The sequence below is a fragment of the Hyaena hyaena genome, unplaced genomic scaffold, assembly GCF_003009895.1.
Source record: "Hyaena hyaena isolate Hyena2069 unplaced genomic scaffold, ASM300989v1 scaffold_47, whole genome shotgun sequence".
Taxonomy (NCBI): Eukaryota; Metazoa; Chordata; class Mammalia; order Carnivora; family Hyaenidae; genus Hyaena; species Hyaena hyaena.
Window position 1 is genome coordinate 3230137 of NW_024080679.1, and position 24466 is coordinate 3254602.

Below are 24466 nucleotides of genomic sequence, written 5' to 3' on the forward strand. Positions count from 1 at the left end.
TTCTTATATCTACCACAGACCTCAGTATGGGGAAGTAGTACTGCCCCCAAGAAGACAAAAATTGGTCCTTGACGAGGCAAAAAAACTTACTCTGATTGTATGTGAAGTAAAGATGTACACATAGTACATAAACAGGTTTACAGTACCTCTGTGGGATTATGTAAAGACTCCTTTCGGGGCGCCTGGGTGGCTCAGTCAGTTAAGCATCCGACTTCAGCTCAGGGCGTGATCTCACGGGTTCGTGGGTTCAAGCCCCGCATCGAGCTCTGTGCTGACTGCCAGCTCAGAGCCTGGAGCCTGTTTCTGATTCTGTGTCTCCCTCTCTTTCTGACCCTCCCCTGCTCATGCTGTCTCTCTCTCTTTCAGAAATAAATAAAACATTAAAAATTAAAAAAAAAAAGACTCCTTTCACAGGGCAGCCATGCTGAGAAACACTGAGCTATCATGTCTTGTCGTCGGTTTCTCTTTCCTCCTCCATACTTCACCTTGCCTTTAGTTTCCTTTCGTGGTTCTGTCTGTGTTTTCCAGATCTGTCTAAATTTCTTTTCCTGGTCTCTCCCAAGTTTTACCCTCACCAGTTATCTCCCCTCTCTTCTGATTCACTGATTCACACCGATCTTCCAACATCCTCCTTGAGGATTCATTCCCCCCAGTCTCATCTTTGAGCTGTGCCTCTCTCTGTTGGGAATTCCGTGTGATCTCCCCTCCGGGTTCTACAGGCCATCCTTGTTCTTGTCCCTGTGTGGGAACATCCATGAACCAAGGAGCAGGATGGGGGTGGGGTGGGGTGGACATTCTGTCCAACTAAAGGTGAGGTGTGTTCTAGGATGTGAAGAGATTGAATTCAGCCAACTCATCTTCAGAGAAGACTTCCTCAGTGACAGCTACTTTGGGGACCACCTGCGAGGTCAGATTGCCACAGAGGAGCTGCACTTTGGAGAAGGCGTCCACCGAAAAGCCTTCCGCAGCAAAGTGATGCAGGGCCTCATGCCTGTCTTCCAGCCCGGCCACGCCTGCGTGCTCAAGGTGCACAACGCTGTTGCCTACGGGACCAGAAACAACGATGAGCTCATCCAGAGGAACTACAAACTCGCTGCCCAGGTGGGTCCACCTGCTCTACAGAGTCACATGAGGTATGAGGGGGACCCATGATAGCCTGAGATGAAAGTCAGACTCCGAATTGTTGGGAGGGTCTCCAAGACTTCCAAGAGAGTGTCTCTCTCCCTCTGGGGTGTGGCTGTAAGGGAGCCACTGGATTAAGCCCCAATGCTGGGAATCACGTCTAGGTTCTTGGGGTAATTTCTTCCCTTCATGCCAGCCACAGGGGACTCAGCCTGTGTCTGGATGCCCCTCACCAGTTCTGACCTGGGCTGGGATCATTTCTGTTTCTAGGAAGCCCCATGAGGTCCTTGAAGGCTTGAGTCCTCTTGGACACAGGATGATATGGAAGGTGGGGGTTCCGAGCTACGGGGGTGCCAGGATTCCCAAGCATCCCCAAGGGTGTAGTTTCTGGATTCTTGTTTCAGTTCATGGAAGGGGCTGGGCTATATTCAGAAGGGGCATCATTTGTCCTGTTTCTTGCCTTCCTGAGTTTGGGTCAATGTTAGCCTATCAACTATGAAGAGAGATTGATCCAAGGCTCTAGCTAAGCACCACCTCCCTATGTTATTGAGTCACAGAACCTTGAGACAAGAAGAGAACATGGGCTTCCCTCCCTGTCTCCCCCTTTGGTCTGTGTATTTCACTCTTAACACCAGCAGTGGCCTAGCTTTCAGGACAGCTGGGTCTAGTTCTTTCACACTAGGCACCCTTCTAAAATTATTACCCATAAAATGAGTAGGTTATACATCAGTGAATCTCTTGGGTGCAGTCATGCACCAGCCATCCATGATGGTCTCAGATGCAGTGATGTCCGGTGGGACTTGGTGCTCATGAAGGCAGCCCCTCTTTTGAGCATAGAGTTTTGCCAACTGTATTCCTTCCTCTGAGTCAACTGTTCTTTCGTCTTTTCTTTCACTACATATTTTTTCCATCTCAAGTACCATCTGGTATGGTCAGGGAAAGCCCCCAGCATCCACACCCCCTCTTGGAAAGGCCCTACTGAGTAGAAAGTAGAATCCGGTTTGCTTTTCCTAAAAGCCAACAGTGTTGTCGAGATGTTCACTACCCACAACTCTAATTCTACCTTTGAAGAAGAGCTTCAGATGGGAGAGCTCAGCACACCCCACTCTGTACCTGACATCCCGCCATGGGGCCAGTCCCCTTAGCCCAGGATGAATTTCAGCCATGCACATTCTAGAAATGTTATCGTTCAGGATGCCTGGTCCTAGAGACCTACTTGAGCTTTACCTGGATAGTTCCTTCAGGTCTCAGAGTTCTCTGCAGGTGGACAACTCAAGTTTGCAATAATTGTTGCTTCTGTGCCCCCAACCCGGGGATGGGTTTGGGGATCCATTGGCTTGACCCATATTGGGAAATCTGATTAGCTTTACTGGCAACTCTGAATTTTTCTAATCACTTGTCTTTTCCCATGTGTTTGGGTGATGTAGGAATGCTATGTCCAAAATACTGCCAGACACTATGCCAAGATCTATGCTGCTGAGGCGCAGCCTCTAGAAGGCTTTGGAGAAGTGCCAGAGTGAGTGTTTACTGTCTCTTGTATTATCACCCGGGTCTGTTGGGGACTTGGAGACCCTGGAGGGATGAGAGGGTGAGAAGGATTAGTGGGACAAGCATTTCACCTGGTCTTTCTGTCTGGAAGCCATGAGGACACACTGGGCTGCTATCCTGTTCCTCTCTAGGTTGCCAGAGGGTTACAGAGAGATACTTGATAAATATCTTTAAATCAATGTATGGATGGATGGACAGATGGACGGACAGATGGATGGAAGGATGGGTAGATGGATGGATGGATGAATTTGATCAATGTGTCATATTAAATAGAAAAGAATTTGACATAAATAGAAAATGAATTTGATAAATGTATCATGTTAAATACAAAAGAAAGAGTATCTTCTTCATGGAACACAAGAATATCACAAAACAATTATCCTATGATGAAAATAAAATATGGCGCTGTGTCCGTGAAGTGTGAACTGGGCATCAGGAGTGTAGGAATGTAGTGCCCATTTCCTGGAACCCTACAGAGATAAATTACAGTGATTGCTTTTATCCACTCATTGGCTAAATATTTACTGACTCATGCAGATTTCTGGGTGTCTAGTGCTTGTGGTTACTTGTGTGTTTATCTGGTTGGGATCATATGTGCATGTTTAAGTGGGAAGAGAAAGAGCTATGCCAGGGCACGATGGAAATTTCAGACAAGACAGTCATTTATCTATCAGTAGAAACTGGGAGAGGAAAGAAGGTGGAAATCGTTGCTTGCATTGACCCTGTGAACTCACAACGGGCGAAAATATTCTCCCTGAGGTGGTGCTTTGGGCATATCATGTATAAAGTCTAATCCTTTCTGCTCTTTGCCAAGAGATGCTTAACATGCTTACTTACCATGCAAACATTTCTCAGCAAATTCAAGAAAAATTAACATAATGCAAAGAAAATCCACAACTGCTTTTCTGTTAAATCCACTCAGACAGCAATCTGGAGTGAGTTATAGTTTTGTGTTATAGGAGCGTGTGCATTCTGTCTTCTCCAGCCCCCTTTTATAGTCTATAACCCCAGAATTCTTCTCAAGGTCAACTGAGTGAACTGTCCACAATGCACAGAGTCCTCTGGTTTTGTATGGCTTGACCGCACAGTTTGGAGGCTTTCTAAAGAAAACAACACAAAATTATGAACAATAAAGGCTGGTGTAGGGTCTTAGAAAGGGCCTGCGCATGTGAGGGACACAGAGGCTAATTGGCATCATCAGTACCCCCACAAATGTGCCATTGGCCTGAAGATAGATTAGGACATTTTGTTATGTCAATGCCTTTCCCTTTCATACAGTGGAAGAATTTTATGAACCCATGAATATTAACAACATATGGAAGGATCGGGGTCCTCACAGAGGCATGTGCTCCTGGTTCCGTGTTCATTGAATCCAAATCAGACAATTCAATGCCAGAACACACACACACACACGCACATGCACGCACGCACAGACACACACACACTCACTGCCTTCTCAAAGGCCTCTACACTTGAAACCATATTAGAAAAGATGAACGCAAGCAGATTTTAGAGGAGATGGGACAGTGAGTGTGATTGTGTATGTGTTGAGGCGGGAGGATTCAGACGCTTATCAGCCTCATGATGCTCCAGTGTGCAGGGACCACCAAGATGGTTCTACCTGGTGGTGGCAGTGAACATGGGGGACAGGACAATGGCAGGGACATCAGGGTTAGTCCCCAGAAGAAGAGGCCCGTGAAAGAGGAGGTCCAGAGGCTGGATGTGGTGAGGCCAGTCGGATAGGTGTTGTTACAGCCCAGGAAGGGGCAGTGGTAGTAGAAATTGACCACTGGCCATGATGAAGGTTGAGAGGAGAGAACGGGCTCTTGGGATATTCTGTAAGTAGGTGCAATTAAACAAAACTTGATATAGGGAACAAGAAGAGAGAGGAGGTTGAATATTAAGTCCAAGATTTTTAATTTAGAAAACTAAAAGCCATCAGAATGAGTGACCTTAGCAGGCAGGACTTTTGTAAAATGAGGGGTGATGTGTCAAAGAGTCCATTGGAATTGAGGCCATGGATACAAATGGAGTCCACTCTTTCAAGCGGTGACAGAAATGAAGGAAGTCAGGGAAGGGAAATGAAATGTGAGGGCCAAGACCCATCAATGGAAGGCAATGATGGTAGTTTTTAAGATGAGGAGATGTGACCATGTTCGTAGCCTTGGGGCAGAGAAAGGAAATGAAGAGTTAAGGTGATAGTAACCAATAGAAGACAAAACTTGAGACTCAGTATTGGCAGATGTTCTCTGTAAAGAGCCAGATAATAACTATTTTAGGCTTTGTGGGCCAGTAGTCAAAATAGAAGCCATTATGTAGACACTTGTGTAACAAGAAAGAAAACCAATATCTACAAATCTTTGCTGATAATTTTCAAAATACAATAACTGAATACAATTTCTTAGTATATAAGTTTACTAATGAGAAGAATGAAACTCTTTTTTAAAATTTTTTTAATGTTTATTTTGTTTTGAGAGAGAGACAGAGGATAGGTGGGGGAAGGATAGAGAGAGAGGAGACAGAATCCAAAGGAAGCTCCTGGCTCTGAGCTTTCAGCACAGAACCTGATGTGGGGCTCGAACTCACCAACCATGAGATCATGACCTGAGCCGGAGTCAGAAGCCTAGCCACCCACACACCTCTGGGATTCTTTTTTTAAGTAACATTTTGCTAACTTAAAAAAAATTTTATGTTTACTTATTTTGAGAGAGAGAGAGCGCGCGCGCAGGGGAGGGGCAGAGAGAGAGGGAGACACAGGATCCAAAGCAGGCTCTAAGGTCTGAGCTGGCAGCAGAGCCCCATGCGGGGCTTGAACCCATAAACTGTGAGATTGTGACCTGAGCCAAAGTCAGATGCCTAACAAATAGAGCCACCCAGGCACCCCATTTTGCTAAATTTTTAAAGTAACTTTGCTTACACTTGGGGTTCAGAGTTAGTGTTCCCCTCTGATCCAATCAATTGCAAATATTCACGTGTGAAAACCATTCTTGGCTTGTGGGCTGTAAACAGGCATCGGACCGGATTTGGCCCCCAGGCAATGGTTTGCGGACCCTGTGGTGCACACAGCCACTCTGCAGTGAGTAGGAGCAGAGGCGAATTCAGGCACATCCTCCCACAAACTCCGATACCATTTATTCCTTGCTCGGTGATGAATGGGAATGGCCAGTTGTGACTTCACATCCTGCTCAGCGCAGAGTAGCTGTGTTGGGGGCGCGTCAGGGGCCCGCTGTGCATCCCTGGGGTGGAATCAGGGAGAAGGGGCAGGGAAGCTTCAGCTCAGGCAGGGTGGGGTGAAGGGGGGACCAGGAGGGGGTACTCAGATCGGCTTCTGTGCGTGTATGAGTGAGCAGGAGGGACACGGAGTTACTGAGATGTGGGGGACAGGAAGGCTCCTCCCCTTCGCCTCCTATCGGCTTATTTCTACTGAGTCTTTACAACTCGGGTCCCGCCACTCCGCTCCTGGAAAGCCTGCCGCCTGTCTTCATTAGTTAAGAGCTGGGGACGGGATGCTTCTCCGCTGCGCACCACCACCGGTTGGCCTTGCAAAGCAGGGACTGTGTCTCTTTCATGTTCGCTCTCCTGGTGAGTTTTTTGAGATTCCGGCACAAGCTGTTCAGTAGTAGATGTTTGTCGAATAAAAAGAAAAGGAGGCTAAGTCTCCAGCCACCGAGGTGGGAGTTTGGGGCGCATGAGAAGTTCCGTGTGGGCTGTGTTAGATCTGAGATACCTGTTAGACATGGATTGGAGACAGAGAGGAGGAGGCTGGAAGTGTGAGCCGGGAACTCAGGCGAGAGGTCTGGATGGAGACTTCACTGTGGAAATTGTCGACATCTAGATCGCATTTCAAGCAAGGAGGCCACTAGCCAGTGAGGGCAGGGAGAGAAGAGCTGTCCCAGGGGAGCCCAGAGGTTGGGGAGAAGCGAGGAGCCAGCGAAGGAGACAGGGAAACAGTAAGCAGTGAAGCAGGAAGAAAACCAAGAGAAAGGGAGTTTCTGGAAGCCGTGGGAAGGGACTTTGAGAGATCAGCTGTGTTCAGAGCCACCGAGAGCAAGTCAGAGGAGGGCTGAGAAGAGATGTTAGACTCCGCAACACGGTGCTGCTTGGTGGCCTTGACGGAAGCTTCCTTAGTGGGAAAGCGTCTGAGAGGGCTCAAGAGGGGAAGGGAGGGGACGGATGGCAGACGGCAAGTCTGCAACTGATCTGGGTTTTGATGTAAACTGTGAGTCCATAGTTGAATAGGTCATGGGCTCTACATACGCCTCAGCACGCTGCTAAGCCACTGGCAGTGACCCTGTGGAGGAAAACGTGATGGACGAGGGTGGGGAATGCTTAGAGCAATACCCTGGAGCACCAGAGGGGGTGGGCAGATCCAGGACACCAGCGGAAGAAGCCGTTCGGGTGTGAGCAATGAGGCTTCGTCCGCAGTGGGGGCGGTGAGGGGACCCAAGGGGGACCATACGGGCTCAGCCCTGGAAGGTGGAGCCATGCAGCTCTCAGCAGCAATCTGCTTGCCGGTGCAGTCTTCACAATAAAACAGGAAGGAAGGTCATCAGCTGGAAGTGGGGTTGGGGGGGTGCGGGCAGGTGGGGGAGAGGAGAGCAGGTGTGAAACCGTCATGGTGGGGGGCGGGTGGCAGTGGGGTGGCAGTGAACGGACTGCGCTGCCAACCACAGTTCAGGATCTGCTCACTCCCCCGCCGAAGCTGCCATCAGGTCTGCGCAGCCTCCTCACCGGCCTCCCGGCTTCCGCCCTTGATCCTGCACAGTCCCGTCTACACGGAGTGGCAGGGTCATCTGCAACACAGATGGGTGACAATGGCAGTCTTTTGTCCAAAACCCTCCAGGCGCTCCTCATCCAAAGCAATATAAAGGGGAGTGTTTTTCAAATGGCCGTCCAGACCCCACAAGGTCTGCTTCATATTCCTATTCCCTCCCCGCCCCCTCTCACCCACTACCACCTCCCCTCGCTCACTCTATTCCAGCCACACGCTGGCCCCTTGCTGTTCTTGGAACACACCCAGAATGCTCCTGCCCCAGCGCCTTTTCCCTTTATTGTTCCTTCTACCTAGAATGCTCTTCCCATAGATACCCTCAGGGCTCCCTAGCTCCCTTCCTACAAGTCTCTGTTCAAACAGTCTTTTTTTTTTTTTTTTTTTTTACAAAGAGTTTATTGTCAAGTTGGTTTCTGTATAACACCCAGTGCTCTTCCCCACAAGTGGCCCCCTCCTCAAACGGTCTTTCTTACCAAGGCTTCTCTGATCTCCCTCAGTCAAATAGCAGCCTCTCCCTGACCCCTGCGCTACCCAGTGCTTTTTCGCTGCTTTGTTTTTTCACGTAGCACATAACACTCTACATTTCCTTGTTTGCTGTCTGTCTCCTTCATGTAAGTGTAAGATCCTTGAGAGCAGAGCCTCTGGGTTCTTCACTGTCTTCTGGAACAGCATCTGGAAGACTGTCTGACCTAGAAACCACTGAATAAGTACTTGCTCACTGAATGGAAGGGAGGAAGGAAACAGGAGCTGTGACGGAGGGACACATGGCCGCTGGGACGCTGAGATGTGGCTGTGATGAAAGCGCTCAGCTGTCCAGGGGCGATTAAACTCCACCCCAAAGAGGCATTTCTGACCAACTATAGGAACAAGTGAGAAACAGAAATCTACCTTTCTTGGACGATCATTGTGGTGAGGGGTCGCCTACGTCTAGTCCGGGGTCGGTTCTGCAGCAATCTGCTCCCCCCAGTGAAGACAGGACGCCCTGTGTCTCTTCCCACCTGAGAACGTGACGTGAGCCCATGCTGTCTCCCCTTCCAGGATAATCCCTATTTTTCTTATCCACCGACCGGAGAACAAAATCCCTTACGCCACGGTGGAGGAGGAACTAATTGGAGAATTTGTGAAGTATTCCATCAGGGACGGGAAGGAAATAAACTTCCGGAGAAGAGAATCCGAGGCCGGCCAGAAGTGTTGCACCTTCCAGCACTGGGTGTACCAGAGGACAAGCGGCTGCCTCCTGGTCACAGACATGCAGGGTGAGGACAGCAGCCTGCCCCGGGCTCGGGGGATGCTGGGGGCCTGGGATGTTCTGGGGATGTGGGTGGGGGTGCGGGGTGGGGCGGGTGTCTGCTGGATGCCTTTAAGCATCTTCACCAGCAGAGGGTGTTACTAATGTCTCATCAGAAACAAGGTCTGGGGGCGCCTGGGTGGCTTAGTCGGTTAAGCGTCCGACTTTCGCTTAGGTCATGATCTCGCGGTTCGTGGGTTCGAGCCCCGCATCGGGCTCTGTGCTGACTGCCAGTTCAGAGCCTGGAGCCTGTTTCAGTCTGTGACNCAAATAGTATCCGCAAAATTAGTGCTTTGGGGGAGGAGGGATGTTTTAGAAACCAAGAACTTGTTAATAGTGCTGAGACAAATTTATACTACATTTGTAAACTTCATTCTATCCAAGTGAACATCAAGAATTATATCTAAATGGAGTGCCTGGGTGGCTTAGTCGGTTAAGCGTCCGACTTTCGCTTACGTCATGATCTCGCGGTTCGTGGGTTTGAGCCCCGCGTCGGGCTCTGTGCTGACTGCCAGTTCAGAGCCTGGAGCCTGTTTCAGTCTGTGACTCCCTCTCTCTCTGACCCTCCCCTGCTCACGCTGTCTCTCTCTCTCTCTCTCCTAGAAATAAATAAAAAACATTAAAAAAAAAACCTTTAAAAAAAAAAGAAACAAGGTCTGATGGGGGGGTGGGTGTCAGCTCCTGGGTGGCTCAGTTGGTTCATCATCCGACTTCAGCTCAGGTCATGATCTCGCAGTCTGTGAGTTCAAGCCCCACATCAGGCTCTGTGCTGACAGCTCAGAGCCTTGAGCCTGCTTCAGATCCTCTGTCTCCCTCTCTCTCTGCCCCTCCCTCACTTGTCTCTCAAAATAAACATTAAAAAAAAACCAACAACAAGGTCTGACAAGGGAGTCTGACATGGGAGTCTACCAGCCAAATGTAGCAACAGAGTACATTTTAATTCATGCCAATAATGCTCTCCTGTTAGCACAGGTAACTGAAGATTGGTCTTGTTATGTCCTCAACAGGTGCAGTTCAGAAATATAAATGAAAATCTAGCTGTTCTGAAAGATACATTAAGATGTCATAATTCGTTCCTTTTTAAAAATATTTAAAATCTTTATTATGAGACAGATAGACAGCGAGTGGGGGAGGGGCAGAGAGGAAGGGAGACAGAATCCCAAGCAAGTTGTGCCCTGTTAGGGAAGAGCCCCCATGCAGGGCTTGAACTCCTGAGCTGTGAGATCATGACCCAAGCCGAAGTCAGGAATTGGAGGCTTAACCGACTGAGCCACCCAGGAGCCTGATAATTCATTCTTAGTAGGTGAAAAGATCTTTCATGGTTGCTCTGGATTTCAAGCTCCCCTGGCTATTTACAGCATTTTCAATTTATATGCAAATTGATGGGAGTGCATTCGTCGTATGAAATCGGGTATCACAATCAGTTTACCCATAGAGACAGCCTTGAGCCTAGTTGCAGTCTGGGGTCCCCCAAGAGGGGTGCCATATTTTTAGGGGTTACCTCTCAGGAGTTGGGCAAGGATTGGACCTGTATTTAGGTAAGATTAATCCTTCACTGCACACCAATGTTCAGATACTAATGTTTGGGAAGGGATCCCAGGAAACACCTAGGAGAGAGCAGGCATGTGACAGGCAGCTGTGGGAGGTGGCCAGTAGGGTACCTTATAATACAGCCAGTCCCCGCTGTGGGGTACGGAGGCTTATGCCTGCTCCAAGACACTGGGAGCCTGTGCAGAGCACGCTTTCAGAATTATCGCACCCAAGGAGTGAGGGAGCAGGGGCATTTATACACCCACTGCCTGTAGCTAGTCCTGGTAGGGGTGTTCATTCCTCTGCCCTTACCCCTGCGCATGGACAAGCAGAGTTGAGCAAAGCAGGCTCCTGTGATCAGAGAAAGTTCTCAGGCCAAGAAATGCTGGTGGCTCAGGGAGGTGGGGCCGGTGTGCACGGAAACGGTTAGGGTGAGGGCAATGGGTGGAGCACACACGGCTTCTACCACAGGGGGTTTCCTTTTCCTCTTCCTTTTCAAATAATATTGCTGTGAAAAAGAATCTGAATTATAATTTCATGTCCGCTGTAGGTCAGCCATGGTCACCTACGAGATCTCAAGCTCTGTCTGGAGCAGGGGCTGAAGAGCGAGACGGCCTCTGGGTTCTGTTCCCATCGCTCTCTCGCTCTTAGCCTTGGGCAGATTACCTACCTCTCCCTGTGCCTTAGCACTTTACATGTGGGGTTTTGTGAGCATTAAATAGAATAGTAAACATTTGGCACAGCACTGCCGCGTTATAAGTGTTCCCCATTTTTTTAAACTTTTTATTTTGAAATAACCAGAGACATAAGAAGTTGCAAAAATGCTCAGAGTTCCCCGTGTCCCCGCTTCACCTGCTGTTAATGTCTTCCATGACTCAGGTTCACTGTCAAAACCAGGAGACTCACACCGGCATAATATAATTAACCAGACTACGTACCTTACTTGGATCTCAGCAGTTTTTGTATGTTCTCTTTTTTTCCGCTGATTTTTGTATCATCTTCATAATGACCCTGCAAGGTACATTACAATTCCATTTTGCAGACGAGAAAACAGAGGCTCAGAGACAGGGCTTTAGTTGCCTGCTGTCACTCAACTAAGAAGCAGAGGGGTCCACGACTCTACCCCTGTGATTTCCGACTCCAAAACCCAAGCCCTTTCCACTAAACCACAAATTTGCCAATTTGCAAGCGATTTCCAAGGGTCTCCTGATGTTAAAGCTACCAGGGAGGAACTTCTTAAAGGCCAGCTGGGAAATGCAATGTTACAGTGTTGCAGATGGGGCCAATCTGCATATCGCAGGCAGTGGTATCTGCTCACTTTGTGTAGACGCTTCATTGCCACACGCCCACACAGGGTCTGAATACTCAGCTATCTATTCTAATTAGACACTGGCTGTGCAATTCCGGATGGCCTCTCCATCTTTCCTCCTTCAGAGTTAATTTTGCAATAAATAGAGCTCTTCTACCGAAAAGCAACACCCTGGAGCTTCATGCACAGCTAGTTTCGCTTCCAGGCGCTGGTAAACAAGTGTAGTGAAATGTTACATTTCTCTGTAAGTGACATGTGTGGTTTAATGTGTTGGCACAGTGTATCATAACAGTGTTTATTTACTCTCTGCTTCTGGGGAAAATCTCTTTATTGTCGTCATCGTCGTCATTGTGCACAAGACAGCACATCCATTTTCTCAATAACCTGTGCGTTTTATAATTTTATTGAGATGCTGGAATTAGGATGGAAAAAAACAACCAAACAAACCCAAACTCAGCTGTTACCTTTTAGACTCTTAAAGGCTACCTCCTGCCTGGTGTCGCGTGCTTCTTGCCAGGATTGTGGTGGGTCCTGCAAGCTTGGGAGTGACAGTCCCGCCTGTGATTTGGTCCTGGGATCTGCACACTGCTGGGACCAACTGCCAAAGACCCAAGAACTCAAGTTCTGGAGAGCAAATTCCTGAGGCTGCCCACTTCCTTCCTTCCACCAGAAACAACCTGGAGATGCCTATTATCCCCACCTCCACTTAATAGCCGCACACTAGCCTTCAAATTATTTTCCTGTAGACACGCTGGTGGCAAATTATTAAACCAAAAGAGAGGCTTCCTTTTCAAAATTATATTTGATTTTTCTAAACTGTAAGTGACAGCTGGTGATTGTAAGAGGCAGGAAACCCCATGCCCAAGTTCAAGGACCTTTTGCCAAATGACTTTAAAATTGGCCCACCGTGCAGCCCGGAGCTGTGATTTTGAAATACAGCTTTCCGCAAAAACAAGAAGTCCAAAGAGGGTTTTTACAATTAGATGTCTTTACTTATTTATTTTTTTTTAAAGCACAGTCCCTGTGATAAAGGCTATGGGAAGCATTTCTGCATATGTCCTAGTTGTTAACAGCTTTGAAAGAATGAGCTGAATTAGTCGCTAACTGTGAAAGAGCCTTTTAAATCGCTCGCTGGCTCCCCCAAAGCGCCGTGTCTGATTTAGCTCACAGGTGCACTGCAGAAAAAAACTCATTCCTTCTGTCTGGCGAACCCGCCTGAAAAGCAGCAGGGCCCGTATTTTTGCCACGCTCCAGGCAGATGCTACTGCGTCCGAGCATTAACCCATTAGGTTTCCCTTCCAGGACCTCAGGAAACAGCGCTTGTAGGAGCTGAGACCCAGGGAGCTAGGTGGCCGTCATCTCTAACCTCGGGGTTGGCTTCGGAGAAGATGCTGGCTTGTTCCTTGGGCCACAGCCCAGACCGGTTTTTGTGCGGCTGAGTTGGTCCCCAGTCTGGCGGGGAGAGTCGGGAAAGGCCAGAGGCCGTCCACACTCTGGGCACCAGAAGGGGGTGTCTTCCTCCAGACCTGCAAGAGGTGAAGGACGCAGATTCAGCCGGACAGCAGGGCGAGAGGGCAGCTCTTCTCCGCTGCCCCACGTGATGGCAACCTCTGCCCTTCCCCGCCCTGCAAGGCGGTCGGATTTTCCATTTTCTTTGTCTCCCTGGTTCCTTAGCCACTGTGTCAACTGCTCCTGCTGGAAACAGAAGCGAAGAGACTTCCTGGTGGTGGGGGTTCCACCAGAGATAGGGTGGCTCTTTGGCGAACCCGGACGGGAAGCCCAGGTAGCTGTTCGGGTTGTTTGGGGCTGGCAGCCCCCCCCCCCCCCACCAAAAATGGCTGAATGGAAGAGGTTAGGATAAGGGTCAAAGGGTTAGACCAGGGGTGACATGCGTCATCATCTCCAAACCAGTGGTTAAAAGTCTACACGTAGCTCAGGAGCGTTTCCCCGCCCAAAAGCCAACCCAGAAAACCTTCCGTCCTCAGCTGGGAGACCATCTTTACAGAGATGGGAAATGGAGAGTCTGGAGCTGGGCTTCGAACTGAACAAATACCGCCTTGAACTTTCTCAGCGCCGACCTCACCCACCCCGGCCCATGCCCACGCCACCTGCCATTGTGTACGGGCTTCCACTTTCGGTGGAGCAGTGGAGCGGACCGCAGCCCCCGTCTGAGCACTTCTGGGGGGAGAGCTCCTGGCACAAATGACAAGCCGGAGTCACCCAGACCGCTACCGGCCTCCCTCCTCCAGCAGAGGGTGTGAGCCGGGCGGACAGAGGACATCACTCCACCAGCTACCAAGGGGCTCAGGTTGTCTGGAGCCGTAGACACCACCCTCGGTTCCCATGAGACACAACTTATCCCACAAAGCCGGATGTATGTCCGAAAGGCTGTCAGCCTCGACAGAAAGCCACCTCTACTGATAGAAACGAGGAGGAAAGTGTGTTTATGTAGGAAAGAACTTGACAGTGAGGCTGTCACTCCCCGTTGCCCCTGAAGAGATGGCCGGTCCTTTCTGAGGAGCCCCGTGTAACACAAATTCCATCTCTGCTCTTTCTTCCTACAGGTGTGGGAATGAAGCTAACTGACGTTGGCATAGCAACACTGGCTAAAGGGTGAGTAGAATAAAACCAAGCCCGTGCCCTTCAACCCCAGGCTTCCAAACACCTTCCCGGCACCCACGCTGGGAAGCTGATGTGGGCAAGTAGATTTCTTGTCCTAACAGTGGATGACGAACGTTCTTGGGATGAATTCAATTCGTTTCTGTCACTTGCATAAAATATTTATGGACTCTGTTCTCGCAGGGAAACACATTTGTTTCCTAACTTTGAAACAAACAAGAGTTCTGGAAATGCACTTCGAGATTGATTACTAACGGGACCGTCAGGGGGGAGGAACAGGCGAGCATTATTGGGATTTCTTTCAATGACAAATATTCCATTTTTCTACCTTGATATCTTCACTATCAGAAGCCTCGTAAAAAAAAAATTTTTTTGCGATTGAGTGCAGTGAATTCAATTTGCATATTTTTAATATATTCCCATCCCCTCATATCCCCAAAGTCCTCCAGACGACTCCCACACTTTCCTGGCGGTGTTTCTGGAGCACATGGCTAGGGGACAGCTGTGACGAGGTAGTTTGACTGTGTGATGAGTTTAGTGCAGGGTATCGCTCTGTCTGGTGTGGGATATGCCTGGACGGCCCTGTGGCATTTTACTGGGTCATCTCTCCAACGACCGTGCCTTCTGTCTGCTTCGCGTGACCACCACTGAGGAGAAAGCAGACTCTTTGTGGTTCCTGGTGAAAATACAGTTGTGGGTTGGAGCTGCCACTGTTTGGGCCCACGCCTGCTGTTCCCACACACCAACACCGGCTGTGATGAGGGAATAGAGGGGCAAATGGCTTCTAGAAGGGATGGACGCCTTAGGTTTTATGATTGCTCAGGTATGGTGAGGTTGCTCTAGTTAGACAGCTAGGTGCTAATACAGGGCAGGTGTGCGACCCCAGAAGAAGAGGTGGTGGGAACAGGGGTTTTGGAGAGAGACTTGGGTTCAAATCGTGCTCATGCCATTTCCTTCTGACTCTTCCAGCGGTGGCGTTGCTTCTTGTATTATAGGCATCGTCTGGCCCTTGGGATGAGGGGACTCACATCCTGGTTGGCCTCGGATGGTGCCATCTTGATGCCAGCTGTCCTGGCACCTGCCTAGTTAGTCACGTCTCCTGGGCAGTCTTCCCCATTTAGAAATAAATTATACGGTGTTGCTATTTAGGAAGGATTTCTCTGGACCTCTGAAGCATTTCCCACGTAGAGCACATCCCATGTTCTCGGGGGGGGGGGGGGGGACGCTGCAAATTCAGCGTCAGGCTCACCTGGTTCGAATCCTGGCTTCTCATCCTACCAGCTCTGTGGTCACGTGACTTTAAATTCTGGAAGCCACTGATCTACAGGATGGGGACACAGAGGGTTGTCTTGAGGATCCCGCCCACCCCCCCCATTAATCTACATCCAGGCCTGAAGCTCGAATGCACGTGATAAACCTCGGTGATAAACGATGGTTTCCTTTCCCTCTCCTGCCCCAGCCTGACAGCGGCGTAGGCAAATTTCATAACAATCTTTAGAACGACTTTCTACCAAAACAAAGAAGTTTCCAAAACAAAGACCAGCTTAAGAGCATGATTATTTAAGACATCTTTTAAAAGCATCTCAGCAGTTTCCGGGAACTCACTGCACATTTCTCTCCTAATTTATTTTTTTTATTTTTTTTTAAATGTTTTATTTATTTCTAGGAGAGAGAGAGACAGCATGAGAAGGGGAGGGTCAGAGAGAGAGGGAGTGACAGACTCTGAAACAGGCTCCAGGCTCTGAGCTGGCAGTCAGCACAGAGCCTGACGCGGGGCTTGAACCCGCCAACCGCGAGATCATGACCTGAGTGAAAGTCAGACGCTTAACCCACTAAGCCACCTGGGCGCCCCTCTCCTAATTTAAAAAGCAATGTGATCCGTTGGCTTTGTGCTCTAATGTGACTGATCTGGCCTGGGAGACCCGCCCAAGACCCATTTGAAAACCTGATGGCTGGAGCCCAGGGGAAAAAATGATGTCTATACGGTGTTACCTACGATATTATCCCTCATAACCGGGGGTCATGGAGGAGGAGGTGGGAGAGAAGAGAATTCTGAAAGTGTCTGAGAGCTTTAGAAGGGATGTTACATCATTGTTTTTCCTCAAACTTTTCCTTAAACGTTTCCTAGGCTACAGTTTCTTTTTCCCCAAGGAAACGTTTCTTAGAAGCCCAGTTTCAGAAACTGGTCCAAGGGAGACCCTCCATCGGAGTGTAGGGAGTGGTTGGGAGTTCTCTTTGGGGGCCCCTGGGAACCCCGGTGCTGTGGATTGAGAACAAACAGCCATGCCCAGCCTCCTTACCTCTGAGCGAGGAGCAGGGGGTGCGGGAGGGGCGGACTGCTCGCATGCCTGGCCCTGCGGGAAGTCAGGCGCCCTGAGGAAGAGGGTCAGACCCTCCACGTCTGGGGCTGAGATTCAATTGAAGAACCGCTCCAGTGGAAACCAGAGCTGCAAAATGGAGCTCAGAACGGGGAGACTTGGCAAGGGTTCCGATTTGGAAGCAGCTCGAAGACAGGCTGAGAAGGACCCAGGTGGGAAGCGGTAGCGAATGGAGGAAGAGGAGGTTGGGGAGCACCGCGGATGCCAGCGGGGCCCCCAGAGAGCAGGAGAGACGGATGGTGGCTCAGTACACACTTTTCTTGATTCTTAAAAAAACTTTTTTTAAATGTTTATTTATTTTTGAGAGAGAGAGGGGGCAGATTGTAAGCAGGGGAGGGACAGAGGGAGAGGGAGACACAGAATCTGAAGCAGGCTCCAGGCTCTGAGCTGTCAGCACAGAGCCCGATGCACGGCTCCAACTCAAAAATCGGGAGACAGTGATCTGAACGGAAGTCTGACGCTCAACCACCTGAGCCACCCCGGTGCCCCATGACTTACTTATTTTAACGCAACCTTGCCTGGTAGTATGATCGTTAAGGCAGAAGTATGTCCCATCCCTCCTGGGAGCCAGCGATGGGAATATGTCTGAAACACATCACCTGGACCTCAGTGCCCATAACCTTTCAGCCGTGGCGAGTGCGAGAACCTCACGTTATAAGGCGCGGCAGATGGCACTGTCACGGCACCTAGTAACCCATCTTCTAGACAGACCCCCGACACTGGACAGTTGAACATTTTTCCCATTTGAAATTGCTTAGTCATGTAGAGTTTTGCGAAGGGGGAAATTAGGACAGCGCCTAATTCTGTAACTGGAGACTTTACAAATGTAACGTAACCACATCAAAACCAGCATCAACCAGCGTGTGCAGGGGAGCAGACCTGTGCATGTCAGGGTGGGTCCGGCACACACATACCCCCCTCCCCAGCCAGCCTGGGCTGCGTTTCTGGGGAGATGCCATGATTCTTATTAGCCACCAGAGGGCGCCAGAGCCAACACGTTTTCAACCCTTTATAAAAGTCTGAAAAGAAAGAAAGAAAGCTCATTTTATGTTGCCAGATTGAAGTAAAACAAAGAGCACCCTGAGCAGATTTCTTCCCAGTCAGTGCGCATCGGACCAAAATTGGTTTGATGTGCGAAGTCACAAAGGACAAAGGACACTCCTCAGGGTGACCACCAGTTAGCTATCCTGAAATGTGTGCCGATGTCCAGTGTCCCTGACGTGGAAGCCAAATTCAGGAGACCCTGGACACAATGACCAATGGCTTGTTCCCCTGCAGAAGGCCACACATGAGGCGGTAAGGACTTAAATCCCCAGGCAGGAGCATGGGAAGGACCGTTGCCTGGAGAAAGCAGGCTCCACGTATGTCACTGTGATCCCCTCTCATCCTGCAAGCCATGGAAAGAGGGAAGATGAAAACAGACAGTCGGGCTGAGTTCCAGAAAAAAGGCTCTGCCCGCACTGCCCACCGTGTGCCTGCGGCAGTCGTCACAAGGCTGCGACCCCACCGTACCTGGAGAGAAAGGGGCACCACAAACTCGTAGGTGGAAAGAAATAGGATCTGTAGTCAAGGTATACCAGCCCTACAGCTGGCTCGTGTGCACATGTGCCTGGTGTGCGTGCGCGTGCGTGTGTGCGGTGACTCCAGGAGGACTAGCTATTGCAGCACGTGAATCTGCCAGGGGAGGAGGAAGCAAAGGGACTCGGGAACAGAATTTTCCAACATCACGTAAGGGCTTCTCACAGCAGCGCTGTGCTTGCAGATCCCACACGTTCTGGCTGGCTGGCCCGTGCAGGCTTCAGAGGGCAGTCTCTCAGGTCTAAGGGACCTGAGAAAGGCACTTTACCCCCTAAATATCCACTTTCCTCCACTGCCTCCCATGTCATCTACCCTGGAAGGCAGTCTGTACTCCATTTTAATCCAATCAAGCCATCGTGCGGGTACGGCTGGTTGGCCAGCGGCTGGTTTGCTTGGCCTGTCTTGGCCGTCAAGGAGGTCTGGGGGCCCATGAAGGGAACATTTACCTTTTTTCCTCACAATTTTGGCAAGGCTGGTGCTACTTGCAACATTCTCGGTGTGCGTTCAGAGTCTCCTGGACCCAGGAGTCAGCAAGGACATACCCATTCCATGGAGTGGGAATAGTGAGGCAGCCTCTTGGTCTCGGCCCAAAGTCTTCCAAATGACAGTACAGTTGGAGCTGGGGGTTTCTTCCCATGCCTCAGCATGAGCCCCACCCCCACCCCGCCCTGCCCAGTCACCCCCAGACCTGGGGACCCACAGCCAGGCTCCTTGTCCTTTGTCATCCAGCCTCAGAGGCGAGTCTGAACTGAAAGACCATCTGGAGAAATTGCTGGATCTGAGATCAGCAGGACAAACCTGGGAGACAGTAGGAGGGAAATGGAAGGTGAGGAAGCGGTGAGGGCCGAGAGGGTGAGGATTCGCCAGAGCCCGAGACGCTAGGGCTGGAGGAAGACCAGAACTGTCCAGAAAGGAGCTATCTGTGCTCGGAAGGTCCGAGCAAAGTATGGCGGAGCTGGGTGACCGGGACTGAAGAGGGGGCGTGGACAAAGATGCCGCGGACTCCAGGTTGTTAATGGAAGACACGGAAGCATCTAGAAGGTAGCTAGAAAAAGGAGTGGTGTGTGTGTGTGTGTGTGTGTGTGTGTGTGTGTAGCCCAGACAGAAGTTTCCGGGCTTGTCACAAAGAAGGCCCCTCGGTCAGTGCTGCCCCACCCTGAGCACACTGAAAATGTGACCTCCGCGTCCCCCTCCTCCTGCCCCAGGCATCTGATGGTGAAACCTTGACACCCTTTTGCCTTAACTGCCCAGCCCGTGACCTAAGGGGCTCCCCCCTCTGCAGCTAAAATGGGGGACGGGCGTTGGGAAGCCCGGCTCTGGGCCTTAGGAGGATGAGTGACTCAGACTGCCTGTTCTACGGCTGTCTTGTCTCCAGCATCACCTCCTTGGCCTCTGTGTCCCGGTTTCCTGCTTCCTCCTCCTCCGTGGGGACGAGACTCCTGGTCTCCAGACAGACCTCGGCTCCCCCTGACCTCCCCAGGGCCCTGGCCCTGCTCTCTCTTCCTCGGGGCTCATAGCACAGAGCCCCTCACAGTGTGGGCGCACCTTCAGAAGCAAGACAGCGGGAGCCGTGCAAGCGTGCAGGCCTTCTAGAATGTTCCTTCCAGCAGAACCAGAGAACCAGACTCGTGGGCTGCTTTTGTCCTCCTCTCTACATGATTCCACTTTTTGTCAGCCTGGGCAGAAGTTGGAGAAGTGCCTGTTTCCATGGAGGCAGCCCCTGCTGTAGCTCAAACGGGGGGTGGGGCTGGGCCAGAGGAGAGGAGGCATCAGGGCGGAGAGTGGGCAGTTCGGGCTGCGAGCCAAGGGAAGGCACGGGGGAGGGGGGTGGTTCTCAGGGATATGGAGCCACTTGAGTGATGTGTGGTTGAGGCTCTGACTTACCCTGGGGGTGGTGTGGGGACTGCCCGATCTGGGGGGGGGGCGTGGGGGGGTCACAAGGACAGCCACGGGGAAGCCACAGCCATAGGGGTGGTGGCCGGACCACGGTTTCCATGGTGTTTGGGGGTGGAGGGCTGCAAAGATGGCCTCTCCAAAGGGAGGAAGGTCAGCTCGCACAAGTCAACCTCAGAATACGACTTGTATGGAAAACAAGGTTTGGTTACATTATGACAGCGCCCCCACCCTGAGGAGCTCAGTGACTCTTATGGAAGCGCTTTTTGAAGGGATGTTTGTGTTGTTTTTAATCCTGGGAGACCCTGGTTGAATAAGTGTCGGAGGTTTCTTTAGCGTGAGGCTTCGTGGGATGTTTAAAGAGCCAGTGCGTGATGTGAAGGCCCAAAGGGCAGGTAGGAAGATTATATATGCGTTCATCACAGCACTTACGCCCCAGGAGTGTTTTTGATTTCAAAGCCTCTCATGGGAGTATTTGGGGAAATGCCAAACTGCGGGAAAAATTACATAGCATGGCTCATGAGGCCTTCCAGAAGAGTCCTCTGGCCTCATCTCTCCTCAGAACCCCTGCCCCCACTTAGGACATCCTCTGAACCTTTGTGGTGCTTGCCCCTCTGCCAGACAAATCCGCGATGTCCAGAAAGGTGATCTGGGTGGGCCAGGGCGAGGTAGCTCTGAGGTTGGGGCTGGTATCCATTTGTTTCCTTGGCCTTTATTGAAAAGCCTCCCCTGGACAGGTATGTGGGGAATCAGGCGGTATCCTGGGAGACATCACAGTGGTGCGGAGAGGTGAGGCACACCCTGAATTCTGAGAAGTGGGTGTAGTTCTCCTAAAGATAGAGGGAAGAGATTGGAGGTTTGTCTTCTCGTGGTGGGGGCAGGGTCAGGGAGGGCTCCACACAAATGCACTTGAGCCGGGGCTTTCAGGGAGCGGGGGGCTGAGAAAGGCTTCCTCCACTGAGCAGAGCAGCCTTCCCTCTAGAGCCTCACCATTGCCTGGGGCGGCTGTTGTGAGATCCAGCCCCAGTGCCTGCTGCCCTACTCTGGCTTTCCATGACTCTAAAGAAAGGGACATAGAGGAAAAGAAGGTGCCAGATTTCCGGGAAGAGGTCTGGGCTCTCAGGGGCTAGCGAAGAGGGCAGACCCTGCTGGGCTGCCGGGAAGTCTGCCTTCTTTGTCCACAGAGCATGGGAACCATCATAAAAGGGCTCACTTCGTACCGGCATTACATGCTTGTCGGCTGCCGGGCAGTGCTTAAGAAGCAACAATCGAATTTTCTGGGAGGTCCCAGCGTGAATTAGTGATTTTTCCCTGTAGAGACTAGATGTTGTCTGAATGTTTAAAAGCCTCAAGGCAGCCTGAGACACATGACCGTGATGTTCCAGGGTGCTTCAACAGGGAGGCTGCCCCTGGCCGTGACCTTCGTAGTTTGTCTGAGGAGCGAGGCCTCCCTCCACCGGAAGGACGGGGTTGGGCTTTCCATCGAGTCTGAGAAGCCCAGGCCCACGCGACCTCGCGTCCCGCCCAGAGCACTCAGGCACCAGAGACACGCAGCGGGGCTGACATTTCAGCCTTTCCGGCCGCATCCTACAGAAGACAGAGACGTAAAGATGACGTGGTTGGCAGCGGAAACTTTTCCTACCCTGCTGGATTCAACTCCTGTCTTGAGCTGACTTCTTCTTTAGGGAGGGAGCTCGGCTTTTAGAAACCCAGGCAGTTTGCACAAGCAAATGGACTGTGGGCTTCCAGAGGGGGTCTGGGAAGAGCAGCCCCTCAGGGAGGAGGAGGAGGAGGAGGAGGAGGAGGGAGCAGGCTGGATTTGTAAGGAACTTGTCAAGACAGAGCTGCAGCCTGATGCTGTGGTTCAGGAGATGAAAGGAGAATTCCAGTCCCCTAAGAGCTTCAAACCCGGCGCGGATTTCATGGAGAAAGGCACACAGTCTCCGTCCCCATTCACTCCACGTTTCCTTGACCTTTGTGGTTTCTCCCAGCAAATGAAAGAGGCTGGATCTCTTGTTTGTCCCATGAATCAGCCGTGGCCAGAGCTCTCCCCCACCCAGCAGGGCCCGCCACGTAAAGGGCCCTGCGCTCAGAAGGGCCTCTGTCGAACGCGGACCCCACCATTGGGGGCTCAAAAGTCTCCATGATTTTTGAATGAGAAGCCCATGGTTTCATTTTGTCCAGGGGCCTCACAAATTATGCCGATGGTTCTGTGTGCCAGCCTCACCCCCACCGCCCCATTTCCCCTCCTCATCCTTCAGTCTCGGCTTCCACATCCCTTCCACAGGATGTACCATGATGATACTGGTCATGAGAGTAACGTGGCCATGTTAACTGAATCATACCTCGTGTCATGCGCTGAGCTGGGTGCATCAAGGTGCGTGAACCCCTAGATTCATCCTCTGAACAGCCTATTAGCTTCCGTGGTGGGTCTTGTTCATCTGCAGGTGGATGGGGGGATTGGGCGCCTGGAGACCCGGCCCGTCAAGGAAGACACTATAACCTTCCATGATTGGGATGTGAAAACAGTCACTTACAGTTTGAGGGTTAAATGTCCCAATGCTGAGACCACCCCCAGGCAGGTCAGCCCCCCAGTGACAAAGGCCCGCATTCTCCTCCTGCTGGGGAGCAGGTGGGTGACACACCCGTGGTCTTCTCTAGGAGAAAGACTCAGGGGATTGCATCCTAATCTTGGCTCTTGCACCAACTTGCTTTGTTTTCTCGGCTGGTGACAGAACCTCTCGGCCTAAATTCCTTAAACTCTAAATTGAAAGGTCTGAACTAGGAGGGCCTGGGTGGCTCAGTCGGTTAAGCGTCCAACTCCAGCTCAGGGCATGATCTCATGCATCATGAGTTCAAGTCCCGCATCGGGCTTCCTGCTGTCAGTGCAGAGCCTGCTTTAGGTCCTCTGCTTCTCTGTCTCTCTCTCAAAAATAAATAAGAACAATAAAAAAAGGTCTAAACTAAATAATGTCTTCCAGCCCCAACGTTATAGTCTTGTTTTATTCAGAACCTATGGGCAGGTTGGAGTGGCTTTCAAACTACCAAGAGATCTAATTTTTATCACGATGGTCCAGCACTAGTCACTATGACTAAAAGAAAAAGGCCAAGAGTGTGCTGTTTCATTGGAACCGTAAGCATCTAGAACATTCGAATAATCACAGGCCTTTGATCTGATGTGGGCATGCCAGGGGACCTTTGTCTTTACCTAATCCCACAGGCTTAGTTTTTCCTGTGCATAGTTGGGGCAAACATTCGGCCACCCTTGCCTCTGGAGGAATCAACGTACTTTTCACCTACCGTTAGTTTCCTCTGTCAAAGCTGGTGAGGTGTCCTGTTTGTAAGAAGTGTGTGTCCTTCTCCCCAAACCCACAGGTACAAAGGATTCAAAGGCAACTGTTCCATGACCTTCATCGATCAGTTTAAAGCACTGCACCAGTGTAACAAGTATTGTAAAATGCTGGGGCTGAAGTCACTTCAAAACAACAGCCAGAAACAGAAGAAGCCAACTGTCAGTAAAAGCAGAGTTCAGCCAAACTCCACAGCTGTAAAGAAGATGGCGCCCGGGAGCCCAGCGGAAAAGAAAACCTCGCGGCCCATGTGAGCTAAGGGCCAGCACCCAGCAGCGCATAGTCTTGTGGACACACAGAGTCTGGAAACACTCAAGAGAGAACACGTAGCCCACAGAGAAGCGGTGACAGTCCTATTTCCGGCTGCCTGTGCCCCACGCTGCTTCCAAACTCATCACCTGCTGTCCTCCCTGAGATGATCTCAGAGCAGGATTTGTGACCAGATGTACGGAGAGACGGAATCAGCTGTCACTCCCAAAGACAGTCCATCTTTTTTTTTTTATCAACTTCACGTTATTTGTCTATTTGTGTGTTTGCACGCGGTCATGTTGTCAGGGTCTTGGTGCTGAGCAGGGTCTGTCCACAGCCTCCACCCCCCCCCACCCCCATTCCTAACCTTGGGATTTCTAGATGCCTCCAACTGCTGTATAAACAGAAAACGTGAATTCCTTCACTGGGTCAAGTTGTCTCGCTAGTGTTGAATGTGCTGTTGTTGCCAGAGGTGGCTTCCAAGCATAAGGCCATTTCCCTCATTATTCACACATCCGGCTGTAATTCTCTGTGTAATTAAATTCGTACTTACACAAAAAGTGTGAGATGCAGAGATTAGCACAGACACTTGTTCTTTAGAATTTGACCCCTATTTCACATTCCCCCCAGATTAGTAATTTGGTCATTTCCTAATCAGTTTACTGGAGCACGAAATATTTGCATCCATGTTCTCTCCGCATTCTTACATCACAGCCTCGGTTCGATCACGACTTTACGTTCTGTAACCCCAGGGCTGACCCACGTTGGATCCATACCGGGAGGGGGTGTGGAGCCTGGTGGGACACCCCTGGGACCCCGGCCCCTCCTCGT

General features: G+C 50.7%; 1 protein-coding gene across 1 annotated transcript in view; it reads left to right on the top strand.

The window, feature by feature from the left end:
* ALPK2 (alpha kinase 2) overlaps positions 1-24162 on the top strand; it is a 123711-nt gene extending 99549 nt beyond the window's left edge. Inside the window, exons 10-14 of the mRNA XM_039230535.1 lie at positions 827-1101; positions 2550-2638; positions 8480-8697; positions 14133-14181; positions 23412-24162. Of these exons, the coding sequence (XP_039086466.1) occupies positions 827-1101; positions 2550-2638; positions 8480-8697; positions 14133-14181; positions 23412-23640 (860 nt within the window). The 3' untranslated portion in view covers positions 23641-24162. The remainder of the gene's footprint in view (positions 1-826; positions 1102-2549; positions 2639-8479; positions 8698-14132; positions 14182-23411) is intronic.
* Positions 24163-24466: the final 304 nt, after the last annotated feature.